We start from the raw sequence: 14,881 nt of genomic DNA, 5'->3' as shown, positions 1-14,881 counted from the left end.
GTCATGTATGCACCACTACACACAAGCACTGTTCCCACAGTTATAAACACTTCCCCAGTAAAAGCGGGAAACACTATAAAGGTAGCGCGCGTGCCTGCTGTCATGCATGCACCCCTACACACAAACACGGTATGCATGCCCAAAAACCCCCCGCCGTGAGCGGGAGGCTTTATGAAAATGGCGCGCGTGCCTACTATGGTATATGCACCCCCACCCATAAGCGCTGCCCATACAGTTTCAAACAGTTCTCTGGCTCATGCTGCGAGCCAAGAAACTCCCCGCTAAGAACGGGAAGCTTTATGAAAGTGGCACGCGTGCCTATTACAATGTACGCACCCCCACCCGTAAACACTGTCTATACAGTTTCAAACATTTCTCCAGCTCATGCTGCGAGCATTACGGAGATAGCGCGCGTGCCTATAATCTCACACGCACCCCTGCACTCGGCACTCAACAAAGCTGCTCAGCGCGCTCACGCGCCTCTGAGAGCTGTAAGCTCAGTGTTAGCACAAGGCAATTCGCCGGCAGGGCCCATACGTCACTGCGACACGCCCCCAGCCAGCATTCAGCCCATATCTGTGCGAGCAAAAGCCTGGGAAAAAATCCCAGACATGCCGAAATGGGTTTTGAACATAATAAAACACGGTTACTCGCTTCAATTCGGCTCAGCAGACCACCCCGCTTTTCAGCGGTGGTCGAGACGAAAGTGAGGAAAGATGTTTCACATGTTCTACGCACCGAGGTGCTCAAACTGATAGAGAAGGGCGCTATAGAATCTGTTCCTCCCTCTATGAGCTAGGCGGGTCTTTACAGCCGCTACTTTCTCGTCCGAAAAGGACGGTGGCCTCCGCCCCATCCTAGATCTCAGACATCTGAACAAAGCTTTAATGATTCGGCTCATTCAGAATGTTAACGACCAAACATATCCTCGCGCAAGTTCAGCCCGGGGATTGGTTTCTATCAGTGGATTTGAAAGGCGCTTACTTTCACATTCGATAGCGCCTCATCACAGGCCATTTCTGAGATTCAGCTTTGAGGGACAGTCATACCAGTACACAGTACTACCATTCGACCTATCATTGGCCCCCGTACATTCACGAAATGTATGGACGCAGCACTTTCCCCTGAGACAGCGGGAGTCGCGAATACTGAATTACCTTGACGATTGGCTAATCCTAGCACAATCAGAGAGTCAGTTAACGACGCACAGATCTTGGATTATCAGCCATCTAGAATGCCTGGGTCTGAGAATCAATTTTGCAAAGAGCGTGCTATCCCCCAGCCAGAATATCTCTTTTCTGGGAATAGTGCTAGACTCAGTGCAGATGACGGCGCGCCTCTCATCAGAGCGCACGCTCGCTATTCGGCGCCTTGCAACATCATTCAGAGCGGGCGCACGCGCCCCGTCAAACGATTTCAAAGGATGCTCGGTCTCATGGCCTCGGCATTAGCTGTACTCCAGCTAGGATTGTTGCACATGCGTCCTCTCCAACGTTGGCTCAAGAGCCGTGTCCCCACTCACGCGTGGCGCTCGGGCCACTTTTTAATCAGAGCGAATCACGGCTGTATAAAAGCCCTGACGCCCTGGAAGGCCGTCGACTGGTATCAAACCGGCGTGAGTCTGGGCGTGAACACACGGAGAAAAATGATCACGACAGATGCCTCCAAAATAGGATGGGGGGCCCTTTACGAGAGCAGGCCTGTCTCCGGTTTTTGGTCAAACCCGGAAAACGCCTACATATAAACTGTCTGGAAATGAAAGCGGTCGCCTTGGCTCTCAGAGCCCTGCTTCCGTACCTGAAAAAAACACGTCCTGGTCTGAACGGACAACATGACGGTAGTATCGTATATAAATCGCCAGGGTGGACTCAGGTCGAGCTCCCTGCACTCTATGGCCAGGGAGCTCATCTTATGGTCACAGCACAACCTGCGCTCGCTGAGAGCAGCGCATGTGCCAGGCGTCCTGAACCAGGGAGCGGACATGCTGTCCAGAGACAAAGTTCTCCCAGGAGAATGGTCTCTCCACCCCCTGACGGTTCAGTGGTTATGGCAAACCTTTGGCGAGGCAGAGATTGACCTCTTCGCCTCCAGGGAAAATGCGCACTGCCCTCTTATCTTCTCAAAGAGCACGGACGCGCTCGCCCAAGTCTGGCCGAGCCGCCCCTTGTATGCTTTTCCCCCGATCGCGATGCTACCTCAGGTCATCAGTCGGATCAGGGAGGTGAAATGTGCAGTGCTCCTGGTAGCCCCACTCTGGAAGAACCAGACATGGTTTCCAGAACTGATGCAGATGATGCAATCTGCCCCATGGCCGATTCCGTTGAGGCTGGACCTCCTCCGGCAGGCCAACGGGATGATTCTTCATCCCCGCCCCGATCTGTGGGCCCTTCATGCATGGCCCCTCAACGGGTTCCAGAGAACCGGGTTCCAGAGAACTGAGGCACGAGCGCCCTCTACGAGGTGCTTATATGCCCAAAGGTGGAAAGTGTTCAGTGACTGGTGTGATACCAAGAGCTTGAACCCCAAATCGTGCGAGATACCAAGTGTACTCTCCTTTTTGCAAGATCTGCTGGAGACGGGCCGCACACCCTCCACCCTCAAAGTCTGTGGCTGCCATAGCGGCGTCACACAATCCTGATAAAGGACGCTCATTAGGGAAACACAACCTAATCATTCGTTTCCTAAGAGGTGCTAGGAGGATGAACCCTCCTCGCCCCCCCTCGGTACCGATCTGGGACCTGGCCACGGTCCTGGACGCACTCAAGAGTGCCCCATTCGAACCTCTCCGAACCGTGCACCTTAAACAGCTCTCGCTCAAAACTGCGCTCTTGCTGGCACTCGCCTCAGTCAAGAGAGTGGGCGACCTGCACGCTGTCATCAAGCTGCTTGCTTGGAATTTGGACCTAACGACTGCAGAGTTGTCCTTAGGCCAAAGCACGGGTATATTCCTAAAGTGCTCTCCACACCCTTCAGAGTACAGGTGATATCTCTGGCAGCTATCGTCTCCAGCAGGCGAAGCGGCGCTAATTTACTCTGCCCGGTCAGGGCGCTCAGAGTATACTTGGAACATTCTGCCCGTTCAGACAGACGGAACAATTATTCGTATGCTTTGGCGGCCGCACTAAAGGTCTCGCAGTTTCAAAGCAAAGAATATCGGCTGGATAGTAGATGCTATAGGCTGGCTTATGAAGCCAAGGGCCTTCAATGCCCCTTAGGCGTCAGAGCTCACTCTATGAGGAGCATGGCCTCCTCGTGGGCGTGGTCGAGTGGGATACCCATTGAGGATATTTGTCGGCGGCAGGCTGGGCCTCGCCTTCGACATTTATCAGGTTTTATAACCTACAGGTCCCCTCATTGCATTCCAACATTCTATCAGCCTGACTGTAGTATGGACTGGAGTACGTATATGCTGAGCATTATCTCCTCCCTTATAAGGTCAGTCTCTGACTGACTTAGAGAGTTTTTATGCATATCAGTAAATAGAAAAATCAGTACATAAGATATGTGCTTGTGTTTTTACAATGAGCCCCACCATGGGCCACCTTGGGGCAAAGGCTCTGTATTATCCCATTATATAGCTCGCCGTTGGCCGGCTCGTTGAATAATCACTTTGCTTTAAGGCTCAGGCATCTGCCTCTGGCTTTATAGAGCTGAAGTCAGCACGCACAGCATTTTGCATGGTGTTCCCATAGCGTAAGCTACTTACGCTAATAGGAGAGACCTCTCGAAGGGAGCGACTCGGTTACTAACGTAACCTCGGTTCCCTGAGAGGAGGGAGCGAGTATTGCGTAAGCTGCCGTGCTTGTGCTTGCTCAGTCAGCTTCAGTCGATTGAACCTAAAGAACTCTCATGACGAGGCCTAATATATAGCCTTAGCCACGGCCATCTTGGCGGGCTCTGAGCGTCGCGGTAGCGGCGCTCATTGGTCGCGCGTTCAGAGTCGCCCCGTCATTGGTTCGAGCAAGTTGCCGCAGCACAGCCAATGACCGAGCTGCCTCGCTCATTGCTGTCTGCTGTGCAGCTGCAGTGCGTTTTACATAAAGACGCATTGCAATATTGAAATATTCAATATTTCTCGAGAAACTGAGTTTTCCCCATAGCATAAGCTACTCACGCAATACTCGTTCCCTCCTCTCAGGGAACCGAGGTTACGTTAGTAACCGAGTCGTTTCCCACAGCCAAGTCAACTCAGTGTCTCCTGCACACGCACACATACATATACATACACACACACACACACACACACACACACACACCCCTCCCACATGCACACAGTAGCCAGTCTTTCTTATTATGCAATAGTAGCACTGTGGTACAAAAAACAGTGCTATATCCCAGTGCGAGTTTTCACAACAGCAGTGTTACTTCTGCTTATTCAAACCTTTTAGAGTAGCCTCTGGTCACTGTATGCAAGATTGATTTTCTATGGGGTATTTACACTTTGTGTTTTTCCTGATCAGATTTCTATCCGATTGAAAAAGCATATTCCATTTACACTTGACCACATTAGTGTGTTTCCTCCATATGGAGGCTTCAGCCTCTAGCCTCAGGCGCTAGTGTGCCTCTTGAGGCCATGTGAGTGAGATTTACACATACCACACAGCTATCACGTACAAGCTGGCTCCCGTTACACATGTGGGTATCTGAGTGTGTGCGCTGTGTATTTTTTCCCTCGTGGCTTGTCATAGGTAAGATATGCCCATGCGAATCAGCTGCACTCATTGTTAGTGTTTAGTTTGTTTCAACAGAGATCTGTATCAAATAAATGAAGAAACAGTTCCATACAATGTCCATTTGTTTCTTAATTTGATATTATGTATTGCGCAACACAAGCGCTAATCAAATACTCGGTAACAGGTGTTATATTTCACATTTTCCCTATGTTGAAGTAGCACTGTTTGGACAAGGTAAAGTTTACATATGTGGGTTGAACAGCCAGATGCATTTACACTTGGCTGATTTTCTAATTGAATGCATCTCAAACCAACTCCGGAGGTCATTTGAGTGATCTTATAAATATCTCGAATCCGCCTTTAAAGGCATTTACACTTGGTCTTTTAATGATCAAATAGCCATCCGATCAGTAAAAACGCATGAAGTGACCAAGTGTAAATCACCCCTAGATAGAGTTGTAATCAATGTTATGATTTGATTTTGATCAATCCTGTTCACAGGCCAGCTTAATTATTTGGCTACCATCATTCTTGTGACTGAACCTGCCAAGTTTCCCAATTGGGATGTTGGGCGACATCTTTTGCTAATTGTGAGCAGCTACGACGTGTTCTCTGAGCTCAGTCTCTGTACTGCATTGATAGATGCCACATTGGTACAGTGGAGATTGAATTTCACTGTCACTCAACCCCCATCAGGCCTGTACCATTACATAAACAGCCAAAACACCTGCATCGTTCTCATAGTCCCAATCACGTTCAGCTCTCTTGGGCACAAACAGAAGAAGCACTACAGCATTAGCCAAAGCCTCCTCCTTTCCAGATAGAAGATTCCAGATTTGTAACCATGTTTGACACAACTGAACTGTTGAGGATCAATCCACCCTTTTTAAATTCAATCTTCTGTTTCTTCAAGTGTTCGATCAACTAGATCTCGTCACATATGAGGAAGTAGTGAAGTTGCCGGCGTTCAAGAGGAAAACATTAGTGTTACTAGGTGCGTATGTACATCTGGGTTTATTTCCACACCTTACTTTAGTTAGATGGCACAAAGCATATGGCGCTTACATTTGTTGACGTCAACTGGCAGGTGCCCATGGCGTTGGCAGAAGGCACATCAAGAACACACTCATCACCAAACACCCAGAAAGATTTGCTTACCCCATTCCACGTAAGACAGCACACTGTAATTCTTGTAACTGCTTAACTGAACTGAAAACCGAATACTAATGTCAAAATTCTGCCCCAAAAGATACGACCAGACCCCCAAAGAAAGATGAAGAGAACGGCAAGAATTATTTCTTTGTATCTCATGACCAAATGATGCAGGACATCTCTAACAACGATTACCTGGAGTACGGCAGCCACGAGGACGCAATGTACGGCACACGCTTGGAGACGATACGCAAGATCCATGAGCAGGGACTCGTAACCATATTGGACGTAGAGCCACAGGTGAATGTTTTATGCAGGGTCTGCTTTAACTGCCCACATTATTAATGAGAGAAGATGGTTGAACGTTACAGACCACATAAAATCACAAGCACAGTTTTCCTTCCTTGAAGTATTTGCTTTAAAAACCGGAAGTTTGGGCTGGAAATATTGAAGGGCTCACCCCCCTTTTTTAAATAGGCAATAGATTTTAGTTTATAGACTAGAAGTTGTGATGCAAACCTTCCTAGAATAGGAAAACTAAATTATAAAAGCATACTGTATATATGCTAAAAGTTCATTTCTGTCATATTTTAGGAGTACACTAGCATATAGATGACTTTAAAGTTAAAAGACATGTAAGACAACTTCCTTAAACTTCTAGAAAGTGTAAACTTGGAAGTTATCGAGTTTGTGCTTCATTCATCTCAGGCACTGAAGGTGTTGCGGACATCTGAATTTGCTCCCTATGTGGTTTTCATTGCTGCGCCAAACATCACCCCTGGCATGAATGAGGTGAGATCATACATCATCCAAAACATGCAATACACACACACACCCTTCTCAGAGATCAAACCATTTTTAACATTAACCCTGTGTCAAGCATGTGTCACTTTAGTTTTATAGCCCCATCTAACTTCTTTGCCTTCAACACTTTAAATCTTTGTCCAGCAGGTCTGTTTTTTTTGTTTGTTTTTTTTGCAAGCACTTTTTGTTTCAGCTCATGTTTTAATTTCTTCCCTTACATCGCACTCAGCTTCCCAGATGGTGCAGGAAGCTGCCTGTGAGTATGACAGGAAGTCAGCTTGGTTCTAGTGCCCAATTAGCTTTACCCAAATACAGTCCATTTCATTCATGACCTTTATAAATAAGGCTATTGGACAGATGGCTTTTCAAGATTTTTTTAAGAAAACCATTATTCACATCCCAAAACTTAAATAGTTCCTGTATATAATTTCTCCATATGCTCTAGTACCAGTCTCCCTAACACTCCTTGAAGTAGGTGTTTATAGCTCCCCTTACCTTAATACAGTAGCCTTTAAAAATATTTGAACTCTTTTGCCACACATTATGAAACAAATTATGTCTTGCATTATGTAATAAAATATCAAGCCAATTAGCATTTATTTTAAAGGGATAGTTCACCCAAACAAATGAAAATTCTCATAATTTACTCATCTTCATGATGTCCCAGATGTGTATTACTTTCTTTGTTCAGCAGAACACAAACAAATATTTTTTCTGAGAATATCTCAGCTCTGCAGTTCCATACAATGCAAGTGAATGGTGATCAGAACTTTGTAGCTCCAAAAATCTCATAAAAGAAAGTATTCGTATGTCTCCAATATTAAAATCCACATCTTCAGAAGTGATATAATAGGTGTGTGTGGGAAACAGAACTAAATTTAAGTAAATTTTTACTGTAAAGGTCCACTTTCACATTCACTTTCAGATGTGAAAGTGAAACTAAACAGGCGCCACATGTGACTTTCAGATGTAAAAGTGGAGATTTCGAGTAATAAAAGGATCTATTCATCCAGACCTATTATATTGCTTCTGAAGATATGGATTTAACCACTGGATTCTTATGGATTATTTCTATATTTCCTTTGTTATTTTTGGAGCTACAAAGGTCTGATCACCATTATTTTGTATACCATTATAACTATCCCTTTCAAGCAAAGCGCTCTCAAAAAGAAATGTTGGTTAGGTTTCAAATGATTAAAAAAATTCTGTATATAGAAATATTGTTCATACCAAAGTTTTTGGACACTTTCTGGTTGTCAAACTGTGTGACACTATTCCGTTGTCAATGTAATGATCTACACCAGTGGTTACTCTGCTAGGACACCTGCGTGAACTTCAGGGGAACTGACTAAATACTTCATTCATACAAATCTATTGATATTTCATATCTAATGTAATAAAAGTCATTTTAAGTGTTCACAATTGTCCAAATATTTTTGGGGCTATTGTATATCAGATGTCCTCGTATTCTGATAAACATTTGTATGGACACATGGTCAGAATCTGTCCATGATCCTTCATTGTTCTTTCAACAGGTCTCCTAGATTCTTTACCTTCCCTTAAACCCCGTTTATCTCTTGTCTTGCTCATTTTTCTTCTTTCATTCTGCAGGATGAGTCATTACAGAGGCTGCAGAAGGAGTCCGAAATCCTTCAGAAAACATATGCACACTATTTTGACCAAACCATCATCAATAATGAAATTGATGAGACTATTCGGCTCCTGGAGGAGGCTATAGACCTGGTTTGCACCACCTCCCAGTGGGTGCCTGTGTCCTGGGTCTATTAAAACAGCAGTTCCAAGTATGGCCATCAAGCCTATAACCATATGCCCCTCCCAACCTCAAACTTTGAATGCATCTCCACAAAAACTTCAAATCTTTCCCTTGATAAAAATAGAAGGGAACCCCATCTCTGACGTTCAACTACATGGATGTGCAAGCCCTGCAGTGAGCCCAGCCTTGGCCCCTCACAGACTACCTAGATGTAGTGTTGTATCAATAAAAAGATCAATAAAATGGATTACTAAATATTGTCATGTCTATATAGCTAGAAGGCAACATTTTGTAGACATTTGTTTTAAAGAGACAGTATCCTCCATGCCATAGTGTCTTGAATGTTTTTATTATTCTAAAATTATTTTTCTTTCTTCTGTTGGTATTGGAGCAAAAGTGCAGTATTACTGTGGTGGAACCCTCATCACTTTTATCTGTTCAACCGGCCATCATACATAATCCCCACATTATCCATGCACCGGCCCCAGCAGCTTTATAGAGTTCAACCCACCGAGTTACTAGTTACTTAGCTTTCATTTAAAACTTTTTTTGTTTTCCCCAATTTATCCTTCTTTACACATGGATACTGTCTCTCTAAGGACCTGCATAAATGTTTTATAGATTTGAATGAAATTTCATGCATGTGAATATTCACAAGCTTCCATGCTGTCAGTGTTATCTGTGTTCAGACTGTCATCCACAACCGAAAACATTCCATTCGTCTGAACAAACACATTCAAACAAGTGGAGCCAGTGACAAAAAAGAAATCTATGATGAAAAGACCTATGCACATCCTTTGAATTTTGGCAACTTTGTAAACAAATTTATTTTTACCAATCATGTAGTAACGTGTTTGTAAATGGTCAAAATTTTTATTTGTTGTAAAATTAAGGGGTATGGATGAAAATGAATACAAAAAAACTTCCATTTCTGAAATGTGTCATTTGAGAGCTTTAATGTTTTGATTGAGCTGAATCATATCAAAATCTTTTTTAGTCTGTGCAGTTGTTTGAGAAAGAGGTGCGTGCGCCCATGAACTGCGTGGCATAAGACGACTCAGTCTGTTCATCTGAATCATTCTGTTAATGCAAACTGTTCACTCAAACTGCCCTGTATGAATTCCTCTGCCGATGACAGAGCAACTCTTCAGTATGAGCGTGTTTTTAAAAAAATATATATTTCATTTTATGTGGTGAAGAACTCTGTGTCCTCTGCTCTGGGTTGTGTCATCCTGCTCTTTTGCTTGGCATCTCTGTGTGAGTTGGCAAAGACATGGGTGAATGGAAACTTTTCACTTGTCTATCACCATTTTGTTTTTCTGAATTTTTCCCAGCAGCTGTGATAGGTCACGCTTGCCTGCCCGCCCGACTTTGCATGATTGCAGTTGGGATCAATGCCCAGTGTTTGAGAGTGAGGCAGACAGTTTATATGTTTGTTGGACCAGTGGTACTGTGTGCAATGTCTTTTGTAATATACTATACAGAAGGTATTTCTATAGATAATAGAAAAAAAGAGGTGGGTTGCTACTAAAGGCTATTTAGTTATGCTTGCTTTCTTTGTGTACCAAAGTGCCTTGAATGCAAAAAACATTTCCAAATGCTTTCCCTTGCTCTAATCCCTCTCTGTTCCACTCCAAACTAATATAAAACTGCATTTTTCGTTAAGGAAACTTCACTTCTGACCACTGTTTCTGCCATAATGAGCAGAACTTGGGAATGCCAGCTTTTAAACTGTTGTAATTCACATAAATGAATGGGAGAGCCAAAACTTTCACCTGCTGAACCTTGAATGACACACAGATACCTGTGCAAGAGAGGGAGGGGTTTGTTCACTTTAGCTGTCTCCGTTTAGCAGCCCTACAAAATGTACACAAACATTGAGACACTTTTTTTTGTTAATGTTGAACAAAGAATGAGAGTCAGACTCAAAAACAATGGAATCCAAATTAAATAAGGGGAGCACAATTTTGCTGTGCTGAACAGCTTTCCGCTTTGGATGAAAATGCTATTTTTTTCACCCTTAAACCATTATCTGACAATAGATCCTATTTTAAAATGTTATAGTTTGGCAATTTTAGCTGAAAATTATAAACTGGTTATCAACTATGGTGGTACCTCAAACAGACTTTTAAATTATACTTTTTTCTGGGGGGTTGTTTTATGAAAAGGTTCTTTATTGACCACAGCTTACTATGACAGTCTTTAAATGACTATAACCTTCTTTAGAAAGGCGGTGCTATAAAATACATAAACTTTTATGTACATTTCTTGTGTGCTGAACTTAAAGGGATAGTTCACCCAAAAATGAAAATGATCTCATGATTTACTCCCAGATGTTACACCTCACTTCAGAAGATATGGATTTAACCATTTGAGTCGTCTGGAGTACTTTTATGTTGCCCTTATGTGAATTTTGGAGCTTTAAAATGTTGCCACCTGTTCACTTGCTTTGTATGGAGCTGAAATATTCTTCTAAAAAACTTTGTGTTCTGCCGAAGAAAGTCATAAAAATCTTGGATGTCATGAGGGTGAGTAAATGATGAGAATTTTCATTTTTGGGTGAACTAACCCCCATACCAAATCTGTTTTTCATTGATTTTCAGTCAGTTTACTTAATATTTTATGCAATGATCTTTATTCAAAGTATTACTCAAAGTTAACAAAAATCTTTTTTAAAGCACAATTATTAAGGTTTTTCTCACACAAATCTCACAAATATGTATTTAATTCTGTAATGTCGAGTCAATAGATCTGGTCTCAGAGTGTGGCATCATCCCTCAATAAACGGTCTATTTTTCCCCTGGATAGAGAGAGAAGGTATGTGCAAAACACAATGATAAAGCCAATCCAATTGGTTATGATGTGAAGCAGCTTACATTACCGAGTGCACTTAAGCTTTACGGAAGAGGGCTAATGCATTTTCCAGAACTGGAAACTTACCCAGTGAAATTAAACAAACCAAAAAAATGTATTATGCCAGCTGCCGAAATGACAGTGAGAAGCTTTATCAGTGAAATCTCAGACACAAATGTTACAAAGTTATGCAATATGAAATAGAAAATGTATAAAAATGTTCATATGTGTACTGCCAAGAGTGCTTGACAAAATGTACAGTAGATTGTTTCTCATTTGAACAAAGAATGGTATAAAATGTTGCAGTACACACAAAGTGCTTAAAATGCCCCTCCATGATCCTTTAACGAAATGGATCATCCCATGTTGGCAACACAAGGAAGTCTTCTAGTCTCATTGGCTTACAACATGCTCTTTTGTGTTTGTTTAGTTTTTTCTTGAATTCATGGAAGTGTTTACATTCATTTAAAGAGATTCACGTAGACACGATCATCATCAATTTAATTAAATATTCCAGAATTTCATTTTCAGGATGAGAAAACCCACCACTCAAGGCAAGATCATCTAACATTTCAGCACAGCCTTAAATCCACAACATTTTCCCATTCTTGAATGCCTTTCATCCCTTTTGGTATTCACCTGACTCTCAAGAGACATTAATGCTGTCAGATAGAAAGCCAATCTGGGCTTGAAAGAGAAATAAAAGAAGCGTAGTATAAGGAGCACTGAACAGTCCATATCCAGAAGAAACCTGACTCTCAGCTTGATCCTGCTGGGTGCCATTCCTCAGGCTGTCCGTTGAGTTAATCATCTCTTCTCTGAACTCCTGGTGAAGCAGTTTGGAAATTAGGCTGTTGAACTTGTTCTCGGTGGTTGGATAGTCAGGAAGAGCTGTGGTCAGGTTGAGCTCTGGTGGATCCAGACAAGTGTCGTTCAGATGGGCGTAGACCACCTCACTCAGATCCAAGCCAGCTACCGAGGAAGGGGATGCACATGGAATGTCTCTCACTAGCTTATAACTCTCCATCCACTCTCTCAGCCACACCAGATCACAGCTACACTCCCAGGGGTTTCGAAAGAGATACAGGCGCCCGATGAAATAGATGGGCTGAAAGACTGAAAAGGGTAAAGTTGACAGATTGTTGCTGTTGAGGTGCAGCGTCATGAGGCTTGTCAAGTTCTCAAAGGAACCCTCCTCGATATAGGACAGGCGGTTTCGATCCAGGTAGAGTATTTCCAGCTCTACCAGGTCACTGAACCATGTTTTGGAGACATTGGTCAGTAGGTTTCCTCCCAGGTTCAACATTTTCAGATTGCTTAGGCCCTTGAAAGCCTGCTGGGGTAAGTCAACCAACAAATTATCATTCAAGTAAAAGTTCTCCAGGCGCACTAGATCTTTGAAGGCTTCATCATGGATAACATTTATGCGATTCTCCTGCAAGTTAAGGTATTTGAGGTTGGTTAGGCCTAGCAAAGAGTTGTAGGCCACTGCTTCAATCTTGTTGCGCTCCAAGTAGACGTGTGTGAGGTTTTCCATCCCTCGTATAGCACCAGGAATGCGGCGGAAGTTGTTTTGAAAGCACAGCAGTTCCTTTAGAGAAATTTGCTCAAGGAAGATGCGGTCTGGCATGTTGAAAAGGTTGCAGTCAGAAAGGTCCAAACGAACCAATCGTTTGAGTGATGTGAAGATGCGGGTATGCAGATAACGGATGTAATCATTGTGGGCCATTTTGAGCTCCACCAAGTTGGGAAGCCCTTTGAATGCACCTGGTGTGATGAAAGAGATGTTGTTGTGGTCAAGTGAGAGTGACTTGAGGGAAGGCAGAGTGCCAAACGCCCGCTCAGACAAGAACTTGAGGCTGTTCTTGTCCAGGTTTATGGAGGATGCCTCACAGGGGAATTCTTTGGGCAGGTCCACCATGTTGACATGGTCACAGAGGACACTGCAGCTCTTCTCCTGAGTACAGATGCAACTAGGAGGGCATGCACGTGTACAGGCCCACAGGGCTAGGGCATGAGGGATGAGGAGGATCAAGTACACTTGAGAAATGGGAAAAGAGTGGCATTAGAGGGTGCTGCTTAATCACAACATGCAATAAAGAAATTGTCATCTAGTCAGAATGTTCTTTTACGTGTTTATCAAAGTCAGGTGCACACTGTATGATTTTTACAGTCCTTTACAATCGTTGCTTGTAAGACTGTACTAGATCATCCCAATAAGTTCTTGGGGAAAACCATGGCACACAGTGTGTCAGTGTCAGATTGTAGTACATATTGTAGCCAAGAATGGACCTAGTCATCCTGATTGACAGCATTTACTGAGTGTCATATCTGGCTGTCGTAGGAACAGTTGCACTGCACAATTGCAATGCAACATTCCTGACACTGAAGGAACTTTGGATGCTAAGATAAATCGTAAAGGCAATTAATTGGATGTTGGTAAACATGTCACAAAAATAAATAAAAATGGCCAATTTTGCAAATATTTTTCCAGATGGCAAAATTGTGGCCAAGATTCTACAGTGTGAATACAGTTTGAGGGACTTATTTATTCTAAATATCTATCACACATTGCATTTGTATCTATATCACACTGATGCTGAACTGTTTTCCATTTCAAACCCAAACCGATACTTCTGTATTGAACAACACACGGGTTATACTAGAACTAGATAGCAGTTTGCTGATATGACTATTACTTGCTTAAGGCTACACAAGCCTTAAAAAACCTTCAACACTCAGAAGTTCCAGTGCTTGTTCTCTCAGAGCAGCTATGAAAGATTACAGAGAGCACAACCGGACACTGGAGGAATAATTGAATGTGTGTTACACATCGGGTAGAGGACTCCCACTGTCCTGTAGCTGCTCTCCACAATGAAATTATGATGATTAAGACAGAACAGATTAGAGATTATCCAAACAGAACAGGTAATGTTTGTTCCCTGGAATTCAAATAGATACTGTATTGCAGCAGAACACTGTAAGGTGATCTTCAATATAATGTTCATTAATGTTAAGATAACATTGTGTTATTTTTAACAGTTTTATTGACAGCTCATATCTTCACAGAAATCCACCATTAAAAGATGTTGTACTTCATGTAAAATTTGACTTACCAGCAATAACGATGAAACACATCACTGGTTTCTCTCAGCTGTGAATTTTGAAGATGAACATGATGAACAACAAAATGAGTTCAAACTTTCCACTAGACAATTCAAGTTAATCAAATTTTAAGCATGAAAATATAAAACTACTGGCCCGTGTTACATCTTGCTACCAAGAGGAAATGGAAATTTTCCCTTACATCAAAAGTTCCAACCATTGAATTGATCCCAGAATGTCAACATAAAGACCAAACTATACCAATACAGAATCCACCCTCCCACACTGTACCTACCTGCCATGTGTTTTCAGTAAAGGTTCTCCTGCACTGACAAATAATAAAAGTAAATCCACAAGTTTTCCCAACATGACTATTTGTCAGTACTGCATCATTCCAAGGGAAAATCTGAATGGATTACGCGTCCTGTCTGTTATATAGTTTATGTGTGCACATAACCACTAACATCAGCACTCCCCTCCTGAAAGCCATCACTTAATGGCAGAAAAATCCTGGGATTAT

The 14,881-nt window shown here is 42.8% G+C and overlaps 2 protein-coding genes across 15 annotated transcripts in view; one reads left to right on the top strand and one right to left on the bottom strand.

The window, feature by feature from the left end:
* LOC127659192 (peripheral plasma membrane protein CASK) overlaps positions 1-9,806 on the top strand; it is a 212,908-nt gene extending 203,102 nt beyond the window's left edge. For 8 of the 14 annotated variants that reach the window (XM_052148879.1, XM_052148884.1, XM_052148881.1 and 5 more), the window contains 5 exons: positions 5,587-5,667; positions 5,761-5,841; positions 5,923-6,125; positions 6,534-6,617; positions 8,241-9,804. In XM_052148879.1, the coding sequence (XP_052004839.1) occupies positions 5,587-5,667; positions 5,761-5,841; positions 5,923-6,125; positions 6,534-6,617; positions 8,241-8,417 (626 nt within the window). In that variant the 3' untranslated portion in view covers positions 8,418-9,804. Of the gene's footprint in view, positions 1-5,586; positions 5,668-5,760; positions 5,842-5,922; positions 6,126-6,533; positions 6,618-8,240 lie in introns of all 14 variants that reach the window. The other 6 variants (XM_052148889.1, XM_052148885.1, XM_052148890.1 and 3 more) reach the window with 4 other exon arrangements.
* Positions 9,807-11,481: 1,675 nt separating this feature from the next.
* nyx (nyctalopin) lies at positions 11,482-14,749 on the bottom strand. The gene is made up of 3 exons (XM_052148895.1): positions 14,657-14,749; positions 14,373-14,410; positions 11,482-13,296 (listed from the first exon to the last, which is right to left on the bottom strand). The coding sequence occupies exons 2-3, from the start codon at positions 14,392-14,394 to the stop codon at positions 11,903-11,905; spliced, it is 1,416 nt and encodes a 471-aa protein (XP_052004855.1). The 5' UTR covers positions 14,395-14,410; positions 14,657-14,749; the 3' UTR covers positions 11,482-11,902.
* Between the last annotated feature and the right edge of the window lie 132 nt (positions 14,750-14,881).

This window comes from Xyrauchen texanus, chromosome 18 (assembly GCF_025860055.1).
Source record: "Xyrauchen texanus isolate HMW12.3.18 chromosome 18, RBS_HiC_50CHRs, whole genome shotgun sequence".
NCBI classification, from domain to species: Eukaryota; Metazoa; Chordata; class Actinopteri; order Cypriniformes; family Catostomidae; genus Xyrauchen; species Xyrauchen texanus.
The sequence above is the reverse complement of the archived record's forward strand: the minus strand, read 5'-3'. Positions and strand labels throughout refer to the sequence as shown.

Excerpts from the sequence above, each read along its gene's own strand:
- nyx (XM_052148895.1), bottom strand. The coding sequence starts at position 14,394 with ATGTGTTTCATCGTTATTGCTG. Across the intron at positions 13,297-14,372 it reads GTGTTTCATCGTTATTGCTG|TGTACTTGATCCTCCTCATC; the intron begins GTAAGTCAAATT and ends CCATTTCTCAAG.